The 18025-nt window shown below is 36.5% G+C and overlaps 1 protein-coding gene across 1 annotated transcript; it reads right to left on the reverse strand.

Annotated features, from left to right (window-relative positions):
• Nucleotides 1-11765: 11765 nt before the first annotated feature.
• CABS1 (calcium binding protein, spermatid associated 1) lies at nt 11766-12932 on the reverse strand. Its single transcript, XM_061145228.1, has one exon. It carries the CDS (start codon nt 12930-12932, stop codon nt 11766-11768), a length of 1167 nt encoding a protein of 388 aa, XP_061001211.1.
• Nucleotides 12933-18025: the final 5093 nt, after the last annotated feature.

Consider the following 18025-nt stretch of genomic DNA (forward strand, 5'->3'; position numbering starts at 1 on the left):
CACTAAACCTAGACAACATCTATCCTATAGCACTGGAAGCAGGATAACTTTTTTGTTTTAAAGGATTCATTTAGAATTCTTGTCTTAGAATGGGGAAAAGAGAGCAGGAGGATGAAATAGGATGATGTGACAAGTATTTTCAGGTAATATGCCCTATTGGGCAACCCACCTCCATTCTCATCTGGAGCGGAAATTGTGAGAATTACAAATGGCAGATCAAAACACATGGAAATAGGCAAGTTAGAATTGCTGTGGCATAACAGGGACAGGTGGATAGAGTTTCTCACTTTCCCTCGGGGTTTCTCTTCTGCTCACACAGTTTAAAGATTCTCTTCGTTAAACACTTATCAGATTACATTAAAAAAGAAATGGCAGAAAGTAAAGACAGAAATTTGTCATTTTGAAGTCTTTCCTTATGTTTTTGAATTTCCTTTCTTTACCCATTGAAAATCATTGATTTTGAGAAAAGAAACTAGTTTTTGCTTTCTTTGTGGGATCATAGGAAAAAGCCATCAGTATTTATAAGGAGAAAGGCATTTACACTGACAAACAAATGTAGATAGTTTTTGGTACTGAAGGTTGGATAAACTTTGCTTTTCATGGGCTAAATAGTCCTACTCTCATAGTAGATGAATACGTACCTACATGGTCAGCAACTGGAAGCTAGGTTGTGCTGTTCACAGAACTACTCCCATTGGATTTCTAAATTTGGTAATTGGGTGACTCTCTCTCTCTTAATATTTTCTTGGGTTGAGAATAAAAGAAAATACATGTACCTTATCAACTCCTCAGGCATAAGTAAACTTTTGACTATGAGTGAAAATGTAAAATGATAAACAGAATTGTAAATAAAACTTACTTCTTTGCGGTGTTTTTTCTTTTGTGTACCAGCTGACTAAAATGAGATAGAAATGAAAATATAGTAAAAATTAATGAGACCTAGAGCATATATGACATTTTTAAGAATACTGATTATAATTTCTTCATGAGGGTAAAATGTGGTTGAGTTAGGGCGAATAAAATGGAATGCAATTTTAGAATTTTGGGTGTCATCATTAAACATGAGGGGCCTTCTGGAAGTTCAGAGAGTACATAGTTCATGGGACAAGGATGGTCAAATTTTTGAAGGTCTTTAAGCAAAAGAATTCCAAAAGAATTCCTCTCATCTCATATTCTCATAATGGTGTTGCCAAACAGTCTTCAGTGTCCAGGTAGTGCTAGGTTTGGCTTTTTTTTTTTTTTTTTAAATCAAAATGACTATCATTAACTCAGGTGCTGAAACTGGAGACCATTATGGAGTCAATGTCTTCATGAATTTAAAAGTGAAAGTGAAAGTCACTTAGTCGTGTCCAACTCTTTGAGACCCCATGGACTCTACAGTCCATGGAATTCTCAAGGCCAGAATACTGGAATGGGTAGCTGTTCCCTTCTCCAGGGTATCTTCCCAACCCATGGATTGAACTCTGGTCTCCTGAATTGCAGGTGGATTCTTTACCGGCCACCAGGGAAACCCGGGAATCCCTCATGAATTCGATGTAAAGATAAATCAGCATTTTAGCATGGGACAAGGAGGGAAGAGGCAGTTCCTATAGTTAGGAGTGCCCATAAGACTTTGATTGTTTATGATATGATACTGAATTATATTTGTTGCAATAAGCCTAAGACAAGGGGCTCATCACCTTTTAGATAATGTAACTTCGGTGCAAGCATTAGGTAAACATCTAAAAATATAAGAGGATACTAAGCCCATACTCTTGGTGGGAATTTATATTTTATGTCTAGACCATCTTAATTTAGTTGATTCATGTGAAATCTCTTATATGGTTGCAGATTTATGGTTTTCCTTATAATCAGTTCTCTTCTCACATCTTTCTTTTTGAGGAGACAACAAAGATTAAATGTTATCCAGGAATGATACTACAGAGGTAAATTCATAGTCAATAATTTCAAATCATGATACTACAAGGTTCTATATACACATATTGGGAATTCTAAAGACCACCAAAACAAATGAAAAATATTGATTGTATTTCAAGGTCAACAAGAGATCACAGAGGAAAGTTAAATTAAGGTCTCAGGCAAAAATAAAATTAAGACAAGGTATGTGTAGTATAAAGTTATGTTGACATTAAACAATGAAGTGAACATATACTTTATGATTAAAAACTAAATAAGAAAATTACATATGAAGATATTTGATATTTACCGAGAAGCAAGCAGTGAAAGTCAAGAGGATAGCAATAAAAATCAGAGCTTTCATCTTGTCCTAGGGTCTTCCAAAAGTGGGTAGCAAGAGACGCTTCATTGGTGGAAGGAAAACAAAACAAATACTGATTTGTTTTTGCTAAATTTTAACCAAAGAAAAAACATTTATGCATATTATGGTACATCCATGGCATATATTGTATCTATGGCATAAAAAGAACTTGTCAAATTTATAAGAAAAATATCGAATCCAACAGATACATGCAAAGATTAAAAATAATGAATTCCAATAACAATGTGAGTAGTAGATAAAAATGTGGACAGAAGTCCTTGTTTTGTTGTCAAGAAAACATATAGAACTTTCTATTTGACCTACTATTTTACAATTACTAGGGAGTTATTTTAAAAGGTTAAATCAAAATATGGTCAAGATTGAGGTAAGGTTGACATCCTTGAATGCAGCCGTTGATTCTATTACTTGAGATAACCTTTTTGAAAGCAGAATGGCAATATACAAAAGAAACATGAAAATGTCTATACCTTTAACTTAAAGAATCTCAGTCTTGAGGATTTTTATTGATAAATTAACCAATAGAAAAAAGTTTAAATGTTCATTCCAGTGCTACTTATCATTTAAAAATATGAATACTGATATTGATGACTATAGAAATTTGAAAAATGCTTATGTTATCATGATAAGTGAAAAGTTTAAATACCATACTTCGAGTAAATTATCCAAGTAGATAAGAACTGGAAAATGTAAGCAAGAATTAAATAAAGGTGGTATGATGGCTTAATTTATATGCAGATTTTCTGTTATTAAAAACTTACTGTGTTTTGTTGATTTTATAATTTAAACACAAAAAGAAATTAAGAAATTGCCATTAAAATGGTCTTCTGGCTCTGGTTTTGACCTTTACATATTTAAGACATTAGACAAAAAAGTTTAAATATTTACTTACAACTTAAAAATGTGTATCATTAGAAATATGAAATATTTATATTAATCTTGTCATAAGTATTATTTTATCATATGTAAATAACTTTTAGAAACTTGACATTTCTGTTAAACTTTTTCTTTCTTTTGATATGCTCATTATTGCTAGATTCATCCAAAAAAAAAAAAATCAAGCAAAAATCTGAATTTCTGGAATTGCAGTCCTTTGAGATCTATTATAAAATCATCCTTTTCATAATTCTGCATTCATATATTATACTTCAGTAATGAATCAATTTGGGGGGATTCTCTATTCTTAACTAACTTAACTTAACTAACTCCTCTCCCAAAGAAAAGTAGCCATGTATAGGAATTAAAGGCTAATTACTTACACTTACAAAATCTCAATGTCAAATGTGGCTTCTTTTCTCATTTTTAAGTTGCAGCATTAAAAACATGATAACTACAACTTTACTGATGTAGAAGTATTATCTTTTAACAATGACTTTATTCATTAGGGCATCTCCTTGTGATTTTAACAGAAAGACCACTGGATCGATAATCACAGGAGCTGAATTTCAGTTATCAAATTATGGTCACATAACTTAACCTATCTAAGGCTTATTCTTCTAATTTTAAAGTAAAACAATTAATCTATTTGATAAAATTGTCACAGCCCAATACTCCAGGTATAGAAAGCCAAGATAAAAAGTATATCTCCATCATGTAAAAAAGTCACAATCTCAAGCAAAATATAACACATTATATATATATATATTTCCATTTGTAATAAAAGAAATAATAAACAGAATGGAAACATTCAATTAATTTAAAAAACCAGGCCCATTGATTTCTTGTGTAATTTAGCAAAACAGATATTTCTGCACCTGAAAACATTTTCATTTTTATAGGTGCAAAACTAAAAAAAAATTATTGGAGTATAGTTGATTTACAATGTGTGTTAGTTTTTGCTATACAGAAAAGTGATTCAGTTATACATATACATGTATCCATTCTTTTTTGGATTCTTTTCCCATATAGGTCATTCAATTTATGCCTAAAAAGGGCCACTTTAAAGCTATTTGGGATTCCAGAGGAAGCTATTTTCTTATTATCAGGTTTACAGAAAGTATTAACATTTCACTAACAAAAGTACATAGAACTTATACATTGATAAATTTGTTAAAGCATTTCCATTTTTTGTATTTATGTTTTCCTTCAAATGCATTATCCATTTGAACTCTTTGAAAATAAGAGTTTGCAATCTCATAATAATTACACTAGTTAGAAACAGTATAAAGTCAAAGTCTAAAGAAAATTGTTTTAAGTTTTTGAAATTTAAAAAATGATACCGTAATAAAGGATTCTCTCCCTGGTCATCCAGTAATGTCAGCCTTGCCTTAGCTTCTGAGGTCTGGAAGCTCAGAGAAAGAGTATAGGTGATTCATGCCTTATAAAGGATTCTTTTTCCTTAAAGGAAAACAGAATCCTTTCTATTTTGTTCCTATTGTTAAGTAAAATTTTCTTGTAATTATTATGTTAGCATTTGCTTCTGGGCTAATCCAGACTGTTTCCTGAAGCAACAAAAAAAGAGTGTTATAATTTGTAAACATTGACATCTGTCCTTTTCATTTTTCCTGAGAAAACATCATGGCTAATTATCTATGGATTAGAAAAAGCGAAGGCTTATTCTTTATAATTTAAAAATAATACTGTAAGTTGATTTCTTTCCTTTATTGTGGGTGGTTTGTTAAACAACTTGACTTTTTACCAACTAGCAATAATTAATGAAACTTGACTGCAAACCCTAGGTCTAATGCACATTTTCATAAGTAAAGATTGCTATTTACAATATTTGCTTTGCTGCTATGTGCTAATGTTGTGGAATCTGAGGTGGCAGAAAGTATTAGAAGATGATAGCTTTTTTGTTCATCTTTAACTTTTTAAGATAAAGTAACTGAAACTCCAATACTTTGGCCACCTGATGCGAAGAGCTGACTCATTTGAAAAGACTTTGATGCGGGAAAAAATTGAGGGCAGGAGGAGAAGGGGGTGACAGAGGATGAGATGGTTGGATGGCATCACCGACTCAATGGACATGAGTTTGGGTGGACTCCGGGAGTTGGTGATGGACAGGGAGGCCTGGCGTGCTGCGGTTCATGGGGTCACAAAGAGTCGGACACGACTGAGTGACTGAATTGAACTGAAACTTAGTTTTCAGAGATTATGAAGTTAGCTCAACTGAAACATTAAGTAGCTGGAGGGCAGCTGCAAATGTTACATCCATGTCTTGCTTTCTTTTGTACATAAAAATGAGAAAAAGATGAGTAGTGAGCCATTTGATACCACTTACTATGCTTTTTACCACTAGACTAATAATCCTTCAAATTTTAACAGAAGTTATGTTGTGCATGACAGTAGTTGTCTTGCTTAGAAGAAATGTGCCAATTATTGAGCTGTTGAAAATGTGAGCATGATAGTAGTTTGACATTTGCTTTGATGTCCATAGGTGTTACTTTCCATGAAAATGTCATTCATCACCAGAAAGATGGAAAAATAGCATATACTTACAGGTGGGAAGTTTATTGGTGCATAATTGAATTTGTGATGCTTTTCTTTCAAGTTAGCTGTTAACAATGGTGTATCTTGGTGTTGAGGAGGGCATGACAACCCACTCCAGTATTCTTGCCTGGAAAATCCCCACAGATAGAGGAATCTGGTGGGCTACAGTACATGGGGTCAGAAAGAGTCGGACATGACTGAACTACTCAGCACAGCACATCCTGGCATTAATTCCCCAGTAATGACTTGAAGATCAGATGAGGACTTCCAGACTTTTAGTGCTTAAGGTCAATTTGAGGTCACTGGACACAATATCTCCTCAGATATTGTTTTCATTGTTGTTCATGTCTTAAATTTTTTAGGATAACTTATTGCAGTGATAACAATCTAAAATCAAGATCAAGGTGCAGCCTTAGATCTTTGTGCTTTTACATTGAAAGTAACTTTGTACACGAAGAGACTGAAACTTTACAAAAGAACTAGCTCACAGATTCACATCCTAGTATTTTAACCCAGATCTATTTATCTCTATGGGCTTCCCTGATGGCTCAGATGGTCAAGAATCTGCCTGCAATACAGGAGCTCTGGTTCAATCCCTGGGTTGGGAAGATCCCCTGGAGAAGGGAATGGAAACCCACTCCAGTATCCTTGCCTGGAAAATCCTATGGACAGAGGAACCTGGCAGGCTACAGTCCATGGGGTTAGAAATAGTTGGACAATACTGAGCGACTTCACTTTATTTTTGTCTTTCCTTTGAACCAAAATATTTTTGCGTGCATGCTAAGTCACTTCAGTCCTTTCCAACTCTTTGTGACGCTATGAGAGTTGGACTATAAGGAAAGCTGAACACAGAAGAATTGATGTTTTTGAACTGTGGTGTTGAAGACTCTTGAGAGTCCCTTGGACTGCAAGGAGATCCAACCAGTCCATCCTAAAGGAAATCAGTCCTGGGTGTTCACTGGAAGGACTGATGTTGAAGCTGAAACTCCAATACTTTGACCACCTGATGTGAAGAGCTGACTGATTGGAAAAGACCCTGATTCTGGGAAAGATTGAGGGCAGGAGGAGAAGGGGACAACAGAGGATGAGATGGTTGGATGGCATCATCAACTCGACGGACATGGGCTTGGGTGGACTCCAGGAGTTGGTGACGGACAGGGAGGCCTGGCGTGCTGCGATTCATGGGGTTGCGAAGAGGCAAAGACGACTGAGCGACTGAACTGAACTGAGCTGAACCGTAGCCCGCCAGGCTCCTCGGTCCATGGGATTCTTCAGGCAAGAATACTGGAGTGGGTTGCCATTTCCTTCTCCAGGGGATCTTCTCGATCCAGGGATCCAACCTGAGTCTCCTGCATCTCCTGCATTGGCTGGTGGGTTCATTACCACTAGTGCCACCTTTAAGTATGTCTAATTAGTTAAGAAAATTTTTTATTAATTCTTACAGTGAACAAATTGTAGTTAGACTCTGTCTCAGGCATTTTTGTGACTATCAACTAATTGATTTCCTGGAATAAATTTAGGTGATAAATAATGCTTTTACCACATTAGTGGCTTCCCTGGTGACTCAGTTGGTAAAGAACCCACATGTAATGCAGTGTACCAGCGTTCAATTGATGGGTCAGGAAGGTCCTCTGGAGAAGGAAAGGGCAACCCACTCTAGTATTATTGCCTGGAAATCCCGCTGGACTGAGGATCCTGGTGAGTTACAGTCAATGGGGTTGCAACAGTCAGACATGACCACCATACCACATTAATATATATGAATTCCCTTTTCTTTTCTGACTTTGTTGTAAGTTATATCTAATCTAAAACTCTATAGAATTAGAGAAAATGTGAGGATTCCAACTCACAAGATTTATTCTCATTATAAAGAAGCAGCCAACTTGGCTAGAACAACAAATGCCTGGGGCTGATACTGGAATGTTCAGATTTTTACATAAAATTTTCATGTCACATAGGCTATCTAGTTCAGCTTCTGCTTCTTACTAATTTAGTAGGGTAAATGGAATATACTGATAAATATAGGAATGTACTGAGTATTGGCATATATATTCTTACTGGTCTCTGCTATAGTTTGTCTCTCTGCCTCTTGCTTCCTCTATCATTCCCAAATCTAACTTTAACTGTTTCATCAAAATAGTCTTTCTAAAACACAATTAACATATTAATCCCTTTCTTAGAACTTTAGACACCTCTCATTTTCACATCAGCATTTCTCAAAATATTACACAGAGCATTAGTTACTAGTGCAATTTACTGGGACTCTGTGAAAAATATACCTCCCTGAACCCTTCATATATTGGGGGCTTCCCAGATGGCTCAATGGTAAGGAATCACCTGCCAATGCAGGAGACGCGGGAGATGTGGGTGCAATGCCTGGGTTAGGAAGATCCCCTAGAGGAGGAAATGGCAACCCACTCCAGTATTTTTTCCTGGAAAATCCTGCTGACAGAGGAACCTGGCAGGCTATAGTTAAGGGTGGCAAAGAATTGGACACGACTGAGCAACTGAGCATGCATGCACACATGAGCACTTCATATACTTACTCTCATTTGAAGACACCAGAACATATGACCCAACATTATTAGTGCATTTTACCATGAAAAATTTTTTAGCTCCTATGAAAAGCCCTATTAATTTTGGTGAAACTAACTCAGAAAATATAAGCTGTTATAATTATATGAAATTTTAACCCTAAATAGCCATACACATAGTGTGATGCTTAATGTTATCTGTTAATTTGGTTAGCTTGTGGAGCCTTGTTGTTTAGTCAAACACTAGTCTAGATGTTACTGTGAAGGTGTTTTGTAGATGTGATTAACAGTAAGTTAACTTTAGATAAAATGTATTTTCATAATGTGAATTAGCCTCATCTAATCAATTGAAAGCAAAGACTGAAATTTCTTAAAAAATAAGAAATTTTGCCTTAAGACTGAAACATAGAAACTGTCTGAGTTTCTAGCCTGGGGACTTGCCCTGTGGGTTTTGGATTCAAAATGGCAATATCAACTCTTAATTTTCAGACTATCAACCTATGCCATAGATTTCAAACTTGTCAGTCTCTACAATAATAATAATCCAGTTTCTTAAAATTCTCTATCATCTATCATCATCAATTCTGTTTCTTTGGGGACCTCTGACATAATAATGATATGACAGTTTGATTATTTTTCCCTTTAAAAGGCTATGTCAGTCATTTGATACATCTGTTCCATTCTCTCTCAGATCCACTGTACTTTAACTTTTCTTCAATGGTATTGAGCACACTAAGTATTTTTATGCTTCTGGATCTTCGTTCTTGCCTTTCCCTCAGTGATACCCTTTCAGTGCCAGTAAACTCATATTCATCCATAAGGATCCATTTTATACCATCCTTCCTCTGAGAGCGTTCATCACCTAATACATCATCATTCACTATTTAATTTCATTCATTCATTTAACAGATGTTTATTGAAGTTCTACTGTGTTCAAAACTCTCAGCATCAAGCAATGGACAAGGGGGATATGATCTCTTCCCTTAGGGTGGGGTGACTAGCTCTGTTTACTTAGGAAACTCTAGTTTATGGCCCTGGTTTTGGAGTCATTATTAATAATGCCTTCTTTCAGTCTCAAAAGTGTTCTGGTATTGATGATGTATTATGTGATCATCTTAATTACCCAATGTATAAACTGGTAGGGAAGATAACATTATATCACAGGGGTTATGTGTTAGATTGTGTCTTCCCTCCCACTCCCAAGTACGATGGAGTTCTAACTCCCAGAACCTGTGAATGTGACCTTATTCAGACTTGAGATCTTTGCAGATGTAACCCCGATGAGGTCACGCAGGATTGAGGGGCCTAATCCAATGACCTGTGTCCATACGAGAAGGGGAAATCCAGACATGGAGACACACAAAGAGAGCATTGTGTGGTGAAGGAGGCAGAGATTATAGTGACTGTCTATCAGCCAGAGAACGTATACGATTGCTAGCAACCAACTAGGAAGGAGCAAGGAAAGACCCTCCTTCCTAAGCAAAGTTCCTGGAAGAAACTGTAGTTGGATTTTGAAAATAAAGATGCTTTTCAGCTTGCTTCCTAGTTCAGTACTAAGGTTGATATGAGGATAAAGTGATTAAAACCTTTAATGGCTCTCAAATATATTCTGGATAAAATCCAGAATGTTCAACAAACACCACATAATTTTTGCCCTGCCTACTTTCCCATTTCAATTTGTGTCATTTTCCAACCAATGACATGTTTCAACCACATGCTCAGTTCATTTTCTTGAATAATTTGAGGTATTTCTTGCCTCAGAGCTTTGGACAGGTTATATCCCCAATTCTCTACATTTTTCAAACTTTGGTTTAAATCTCACTTTTTCAGACACACTTCCCTGGACCTGAATTTGTGTGAAGTTGAAGCTGTGGTCTCTTATTATATTTGCTTATATATCCAACACAATCTGTACTTAGGCATTAACATTATTCTGGGCTTCCCTGGTGGCTCAGAGGTTAAAGCGTCTGCCTGCAATGCGGGAGACCGGGGTTTGATCCCTGGGTTGGGAAGATCCCCTGGAGAAGGAAATGGCAACCACTCCAGTATTCTTGCCTGGAGAATCCCTTGGAGGGACAAGTCTGGTAGGCTACAGTCCACGGGGTCGCAAAGAGTAGGACACAACTGAGCTACTTCACTTCACTAACATTATTCTAGTCTATAGTCAGGGCTTTCTTGGTGACTCAGCAGTAAAGAATCCTCCTGCCAGTGCAGGAGACACGGGTTTAATTCCTAGGTCGGAAAGATTCCCTGGAGAACGAACTGGCAACCCACTCTAGTATTCTTGCCTGGAAAGTCCCATGGACAGAGGAGCCTGATAGGCTACATACAGTCCATGGGGTCACAAAAGAGATATGACTTAGCAACTAAACAACAAAGTCTATAGTCTATCTAGTGGTGTAAATTCTTATCCCTCTTCACCCACCTCCCATATAGGTACCTTTAACTTTCAACTAGTGCTTTGTTTGGCTTTGTTTTTCTTTATAAAATATAATAGGATAATTCTACTTGATATCTAGAGCTAAGTTATTCTTTAAACAATGAATTTTCATTTTTTTCACTAATATGTCTCCTAATTTGAGAATTCTGGTCTAGAATATCAATCACACTTACACACAGTAAATCAGTTGCTGTCAAAAAGATTTATTGAAGAGAATTCAGCAAAGTGAAAACAAGCCCATTTTAACAGTTGGTGTCAAAAAAGAATGAAGATGTATGTCCTTGAATTGCTAACCCAAAGCATAAGAAGAGTGCAGTATCAATGCTTAAGACCTGAAAAAAATTAACAAAAATTCAAGAAAGAGATTTTAAAGAAAAAAATTAAATTAATTCATATGTTTACATACAATATTGTTTTTGACATGTACACATTTGTAAAATATCATTTTGCCTTAGTTTGCATCCAGCATGAGCCAGGAACCCTGTAATATTTTTTATATTTCATACATGAGCTAAAAATTACTAAATAGCCTTATTTTTTCTATGAGTGTGGGTTTCAAATATATTTTTCAGTAGCAAATCATTGGTTGCATACTAATATGATATCTGTTTAGAATAGTCATTTAAGGTCTTTTAATACTACAGTTGTTTTTGAGATATGTTGTTAATTTGATTCTCTTTGTCTCTAACTCACATTAAAATATGCTATTGAGGATTAACTAAAATGATGTATATGATTAGACACAGTGGGGAGTGAGCTTGCTTTACTGCTCTCTCTTAATATCCCTGAAGGCTGGGATTAAAGATCTTATATTAAAATAAGTAATTATTGAATAACTCAATTAAACTTTGTGATAGTAGGGGAGCAAGAGCAAGTATTGCTGACTTTTTAAAGTTTCCCAAAATATATTCTGCTGCATGACCACTATTCTTAAACCCGTGCATTTTGTAAGTTTTGTACTTGCCTTAAATGCTCACATTCTTTCATTTATTAAGATTTATTGCTTGCTGGACAAACTCCTTAGATGTTAAAACTAGCTGCCTAGGCTACTGCACAAGACTTTGTGGCATTTCTGTTGTTGTTGCTTTCAAATCAGGAACTCATCTGGTTCTTCTTTCAGTAGTTTAAAGACACCCGTTTCAGTTGTGAAATTGTCTTCTTTATGGTTGAATGTATCTAGATCAGGAGTAGTTCCTAATAACTCATCAGTATTCTTAGTTACAGATTCCATTCTATTATTTTCAGGCAAATCTTCTTCTGTAAGCGAATCTTCCGTGAGGTTCATAGCTACTGATACAGGGATGACGAAGTCATATCTGGATTCTACAGCAGTAAGCAAAACAGAATGGCTCTCTTCTTCATTTGCCATATCCCTGTCCATCCAAACACTGACTCCATCTGTAGACTCTTCATCAGTTAGCAGAGTATCTTCTGGGTTATCTTTGTCTCTTTCAGCAGTGGTAGTGAGTTCAAACACGGTGATAAACTTTTCCTCATCAGAATCAATTAGTTTAGGCACAACATTGGGGTCATTTTCTGGAAGAATTAAGTCAATTTCTGTTATTTTCTCTTCTGTAAGGTCAATTATGTCTGGAATAGTGGTGAGGTTTTTTTCAGTAGCTGGAGTGATTTCAGCCTCAGGGACAGAGGACTCAGTATCACGGGCATTCCCATCAGCAGCGACTTTGAACTTAGCTGAGGAACTATAATTGCTTACATCAGATTTACCCATTGTAGTTGGAAGGATTGGGGTGTCAGCAATGCCAGCTGTGCTTTCCTTTGGTGTGCCAGAGACTTCAGAAGTTAGTGACACATCTTCATCCCCTGGGTCAATGGTATCCAAGAGAATATCTTCTTTTGCTATGTCAGTGGAAAAATCTATTAAGGAAACGGCATCTGTTGAAGAGATATTACCAATTTTCACTGGCAAGAAGTTTTCAGTGATAGACTCATTAGCCACTGGGTTTTTAGTGTCCATCAGAGTGGCAAATTCTTTCTCCAGGTGGGATTCAACATCATCTTCTGATTTCAGTCTTTCCTTTGGTGGTATAAGCTTGTTGCCTGTCGTTGTTGAAAAATCATTTTCTAGCATATAGTTGTTTACTGAAGTAATGTGGTCTCCTTCTGATGTGATAGTTGTTTCTGATTTAGGAATAGTGTTGTCAGCCCCAAGGAAGATGGCTGCCTCAGTTGCTGTCTTGGTGCTTTCTGCTGGAGGATGAGAATAAATTTTTGGCAAACCATCTTCAGCCATGGGACAAAGTGGCACCCACTCAAAGGTCTTTCCCTGGGTGCAGTGGCATCCCTAGGCAGGAGAGTGGTGTTCATTATAGTGACTGAAGCATTTGTCATCATGGTGATTGTTGCATCAACCACAGGGCCAGTGGCCCTGGCTCTCCTTGGAGGCTGTTTCTGTGCTCTGATTGGGCACTGAGTTATGAGTACTGACATTAAATGAAAGAACTTCCCAGGTGGACCTAGTGGTAAAGAATCTGCCTGCCAGTACAGCAGACAAAAGAGACCTGGGTTTGATACTTAGGTTGGGAAGATCCCCTGGAGAAGGAAATGGCAACCCACTCCAGTGTTCTAGCCTGGGAAAATCCCATGGACAGAGGAGCCTGGCAGGCTACAGTCCATGCGGTTGCAGAGTTGGACATGACTGAACACTTGTCAGCAGCACTAAATGAAGAGATAAAAGAGCCCTCTCTGTTTATGAAATCAACATTAACAGCCAAATAATATAATTGCAGGGAACTTGAGATTTACCATGTCTCTTTATAAGTGCTATACCTTCCAACATGTGTCTTGTGTCACTTGAAACAGATATAGCAGAGTCTGCCGTGTACTTAATCGGTTTAGTGTCAATGAGGGAAATTCCAGGAGCCATGGATTGTCAGCATCAGCTTCAGGTTACCTGTTTCTCAAGTAAGTAGTGGTGTCTTTTGGAAATAAAGCATCTTCTCTTCAGATTCATAGTATTTAAATGTCTAAAACAAATTAGTGACATTTTTGGCAGTGAATGTAGCTGCAGAAGGTAATTAATTAGGTAGTAGAGATTTCAGTTAATTCTTTTCTTTAGAGTAGGAATTCTCACTTTTTCAGTAGGGATAATAAAAATAAGTTACTGGTCTGTTAGGGTCTTGCTAGTTTTCTTCTTCATTGTAGTTGATTTTATTGAATTAACTTGAATAATAGTGAGATTGTCAGATCTTGTAGGTCAAATTATTTAGGAATGTTTTTCTGTAGACAGTGTTATTTCAACCCCAAACACACAAAGACTTTTCTGGCAGAGAGTTGATGTTATACATCAAAATTCACCCAGAAACATGATCAGGGTGTGAATAACTTTTCAGCCTTAATAATTATATCCTCAATTTCAGAGGGAGTATCTTTTTTTTTTTTTAAATGATGTTAGTCATCATTACTTTATTATCATCCTTAAGCTTTAGCTAGTTAGGTGAAAAGGGATTGTAGTCTGATGTTAATTTTTCTTAATGTTGTTAAAAGAAGGAGTACTTTCAGACTCAGGCAGAACTAAATCTGAAAAAAAAAGGTAGTGGCATCAGCCAGCCCAGTAGTTTCCATCTCAAAGACAAATGCTTATTCTTCATTAAATATGGACTCAGCCTCAGAGTTTGGGCTTCCCTGGTGGCTCAATGGTAAGGAATCTGCCTGTAATGCAGGAGATGCAGGTTTGATCCCTGAATCAGGAAGATCCCCCGGAGAAGGGAATGGCTACCCACTCCAGTATTCTTGTCTGGGGAATCCCATGGAAAGAGATGCCTAGCAGTCCATAGGGTCACAGAGTTGGGCGTGACTCAGTGACTAAGCATGCATCACTCAGCCTCAAAGTTTACAGTGTTTTCTCTTAGTTGATTGGTCTGGGACAAATATATCGCTACTTTCTGTGGAAATATCAGATAGGTTTTAAGATGGACAATTTTCACTTCAAATATATAGGCAGCTTTCCAGAAATGTTTTTGCTTCAGGGTGATACCATTACTATTGAGGGCTCCAATATCTTTATTGACATAGGGAATGCTGTCAGCATCAAGGACAAAGAAGGAAGTCTCAGGTTAGTTACAGGCACATTAAAAAAAATTTCTAAATAAAAATAATGTAAGTGTTAGGTCTATAACTGCTAGAAGTTATCTTAGGGTATTTGGTATTTGTTATGTTGAATCGAGTAAAAAATAAGGCACAAAATATTCATTCTTATGAGCATTTATTCCCTGGTTAGAAAGGTCAGGTAAAATGATAACAGCTTCACAAATAATAATAGTCAAATAGTCTTTCATTTGAGAGATTACTTCCATGATCACATCTCTCCCAGCGTGGGGTGGAATCACATTGATTATAGCATAAAAATGCTTTTCTCTCTATGGAGAATAATTTTATTATTATATGTGTATTTTATATTGTTGATCTCAAAAAGGACACTTTGGATTGAGAGTGTGTGTCATCCATCAAAAACTAGGAAGCATATGGAGAAAATCCTGGTGGGACTGTTGGAATGTTAGCAATCTTGAGAATGGAACTGGATTCATCTGCTACAAGGAACATAATTTATTGGACCAACGGAGCATTCCTACCAAAGGTATTATCTGACATAAGAACAGAGGCTCAGACTGTAAGTTTCATTTTATCTGAATAGTAGTTTCTTCCATTGTTTTGACATATATCACACTAATGAGAACATTTTGTCTTTTTCCAGAAAAATTTCAAATTTATATATACTCACATGTCTCCTGGGGTATATATCTTCCTTATTTGGGCAGCTGCAGCAAGTTTGCTTGGGTAACATTTTTTTATGTTTCATTTGCTCATAGTGTTTGGCTTGGTGATTACGTATCGTTTAAGATAGCAATTTTTTTGAAGCCTATTTCTCTTTTTAGTGAAAAAGTAGGAACTGCTAACCAAAGGGATAGATTTTGCAGTAAATCTCCAGGAAGGTCATTTTCCACCTTTATGATTTTCAGGAATACATAACTAGGAAGAATCCTCAGGTATAGACTTTGAAAAGGCTGATGCCATAGTGATGTCCACCATTGAGACTTTCTTTGTATCAAGAATATCTTGTTATTTTTAAGAAGAAATATCATGTGAAGATTTAAAAGAATCAACTGGGACAGAATTCTCATTTTAGAAAAAGTCTATATATCTTTAGATTTTACAAATTTACTGGAAAAAAATAGAGTTCTTAACCTTGATCGACAGGATTATAATCAGAATGTAGCTACTTTGGTCATAGAATCTTCATTAACAAAAGAATTCCCACCTTCAGAAACAGTGAAGGAACTGAAAGGAGCAGTTACATTTTGAGATTTGATGGTATCAGGGTCCACTTTTTTCTCTTTCCTTTAGTGATCGGAATGTTGGGTACTTGAGTAGGGAACTTGTAACTGAAGGATGTGTTGGCCTATGGGATCACTGTTTCTCTGTCTCCTGAGAAGATGGTATGTACAGCAGAGGCAGTCATGACCCTCATATCTGCTTTGTTGCTTTGTTTGTAGGTTTTTCATGGATATACATTGAGTTAATAGTTTCTATCTGTGACTGAAGAATGTCAGTCTTAAAGTATCTATTTTAGCCTCCTTGTTAGATTGTGGTACAGTAGAAATTCTTTCAAATTTAGGTAATATTTTTTCTATCTCAACAATAGATCCATGTGTAGTATTTCTTCTTCCTTGAGTTTGAAATTCAATATCTGTTGCCTTGAGATTGGCTACATTAAATTCCAACTGAGAATTTCCTTTTACCATGGAAATTATATATCCATGTTATTTGAAGATTCTTCATCATTAGGAATAGTGATAATTACTTCTGTGGGTAGATATGAGTTCTCAGCCATGAAATGGGTTTCCTGAGGAACAGATCCATCTAGAAGTGAATCCTTGGGTATGTGAAAGCTTGAGTAAGCTGCTCCAGGGGACTATAATAATTCTTATTGACTAGTTTTTTATCAGTGATGACATTTTTATTCACAAGATAATGCCTCAGATATGCATCTTTTAGAAAGTTTGCTCCCACCTAAATAGCTGGATTATTCCCTCTTTTATTTGCATCTGTAAGGTGATTTTCGTCAAATTCAGTAGCTATATCTTTCACCGCAGAAGCTTTAGTTATCTCCCTCATGGAATAGGAATTTGGTTTACTGTATTTGTTAGGCAAAAGAGTAGAAAACTTGATGGCTGTTTCCTTGCGTTCTGAATTTTGATCACCAGAAGCATCAATAGCAAAAATTTTGTTCTTAGTGACGATAGTAGCAGATGTCTTTGGCTTGACATCTACCATGTTGTCTGAAGAACCAGTGACATCAGCTGGGAGAACAGCATAGAATATGTGTACAGCCTTTGGGATCCTTTGACCTTTAATACTTTGCCCTTCTGAGACAATGCCTTCATTAAAGTAAGTGGTGTCCGTAGACACAGGCTTCAATGTCTCTGATGTTAGCACTGTTGGGTGATACAAGTTTGCATCTTTTGTAAGTCTAGGGGCTGAAGTTTCTTTAGTAGGAGCATTAGAAGTTAGGATGAGAGTTTCAGGTAATCCCATAGATGAAAGTCTTAGAGACATGGTACTATCTGATAATGGAAGACTATAATGGCCAATGGTATTTTTGTTTGCAGTAGAGGTAGGGACATTTGGCATATTGGTGGACAGCTTTTTCAAAAGATAAAAGAAATTAAGAGCTGTGTTAATTGTACTTTCTGTGTCTTCATCCACATTGGAGATGTCTCTACTAGAATGCTGAGCTAAAGGAAAATTACTAAACCTTGAGTCAGGCACTGCAGCTGTCCCTGATCTACCTTCAGTAAAATCGGGTTTCCTGGATGTGGTGGTGTCTCCTCTCCTGGGTGTAGCTACCTTATAAATGGTAGGTGATAATGTTTTTCCTGAGGAAATCATCACTGTTTTTTAAAGCAGGGTTAGTATCAGTTGTGAATGTTCTGCTGTCAGTTATGGGTTTTGTGTCTAGAAAAAGAGAGTAAGCAATTATTTTATTTCCCAAGTCAGAGCCTTCAGAGAGAATTACAGGACCATCAATACCATTTATGGTGCTTTTTTGCACAGATGGTTTGTCAGAAAAACTAGAAGGAAAAGTTTTACTTGAATCAGTTAGGAAATGAGTTATGGGCTTGTTGGTATTGACATTGGCATTAGAATCTTTGAGAACAATGGGATCAAAGTTCTTGTTTTCCTGTCTAGGAATTGTAGCTTGATAATTTTCTCCAGCTTTGAACTCCGAGGATATTGCCTTAGATAGACTGTCTAAAGCAGCAACTGTGGGGTGTGGTACATGAGGCACATGTGTCTTTGGAGCTTACATGGCTAAACTTGTTTTTA

The sequence above is a fragment of the Dama dama genome, chromosome 6, assembly GCF_033118175.1.
Source record: "Dama dama isolate Ldn47 chromosome 6, ASM3311817v1, whole genome shotgun sequence".
NCBI classification, from domain to species: Eukaryota; Metazoa; Chordata; class Mammalia; order Artiodactyla; family Cervidae; genus Dama; species Dama dama.

Bases quoted from the DNA above. Each gene is read 5' to 3' on its own strand.
- CABS1 (XM_061145228.1), bottom strand. From the start codon at position 12,932: ATGGCTGAAGATGGTTTGCCAAAAATTTATTCTCATCCTCCAGCAGAA.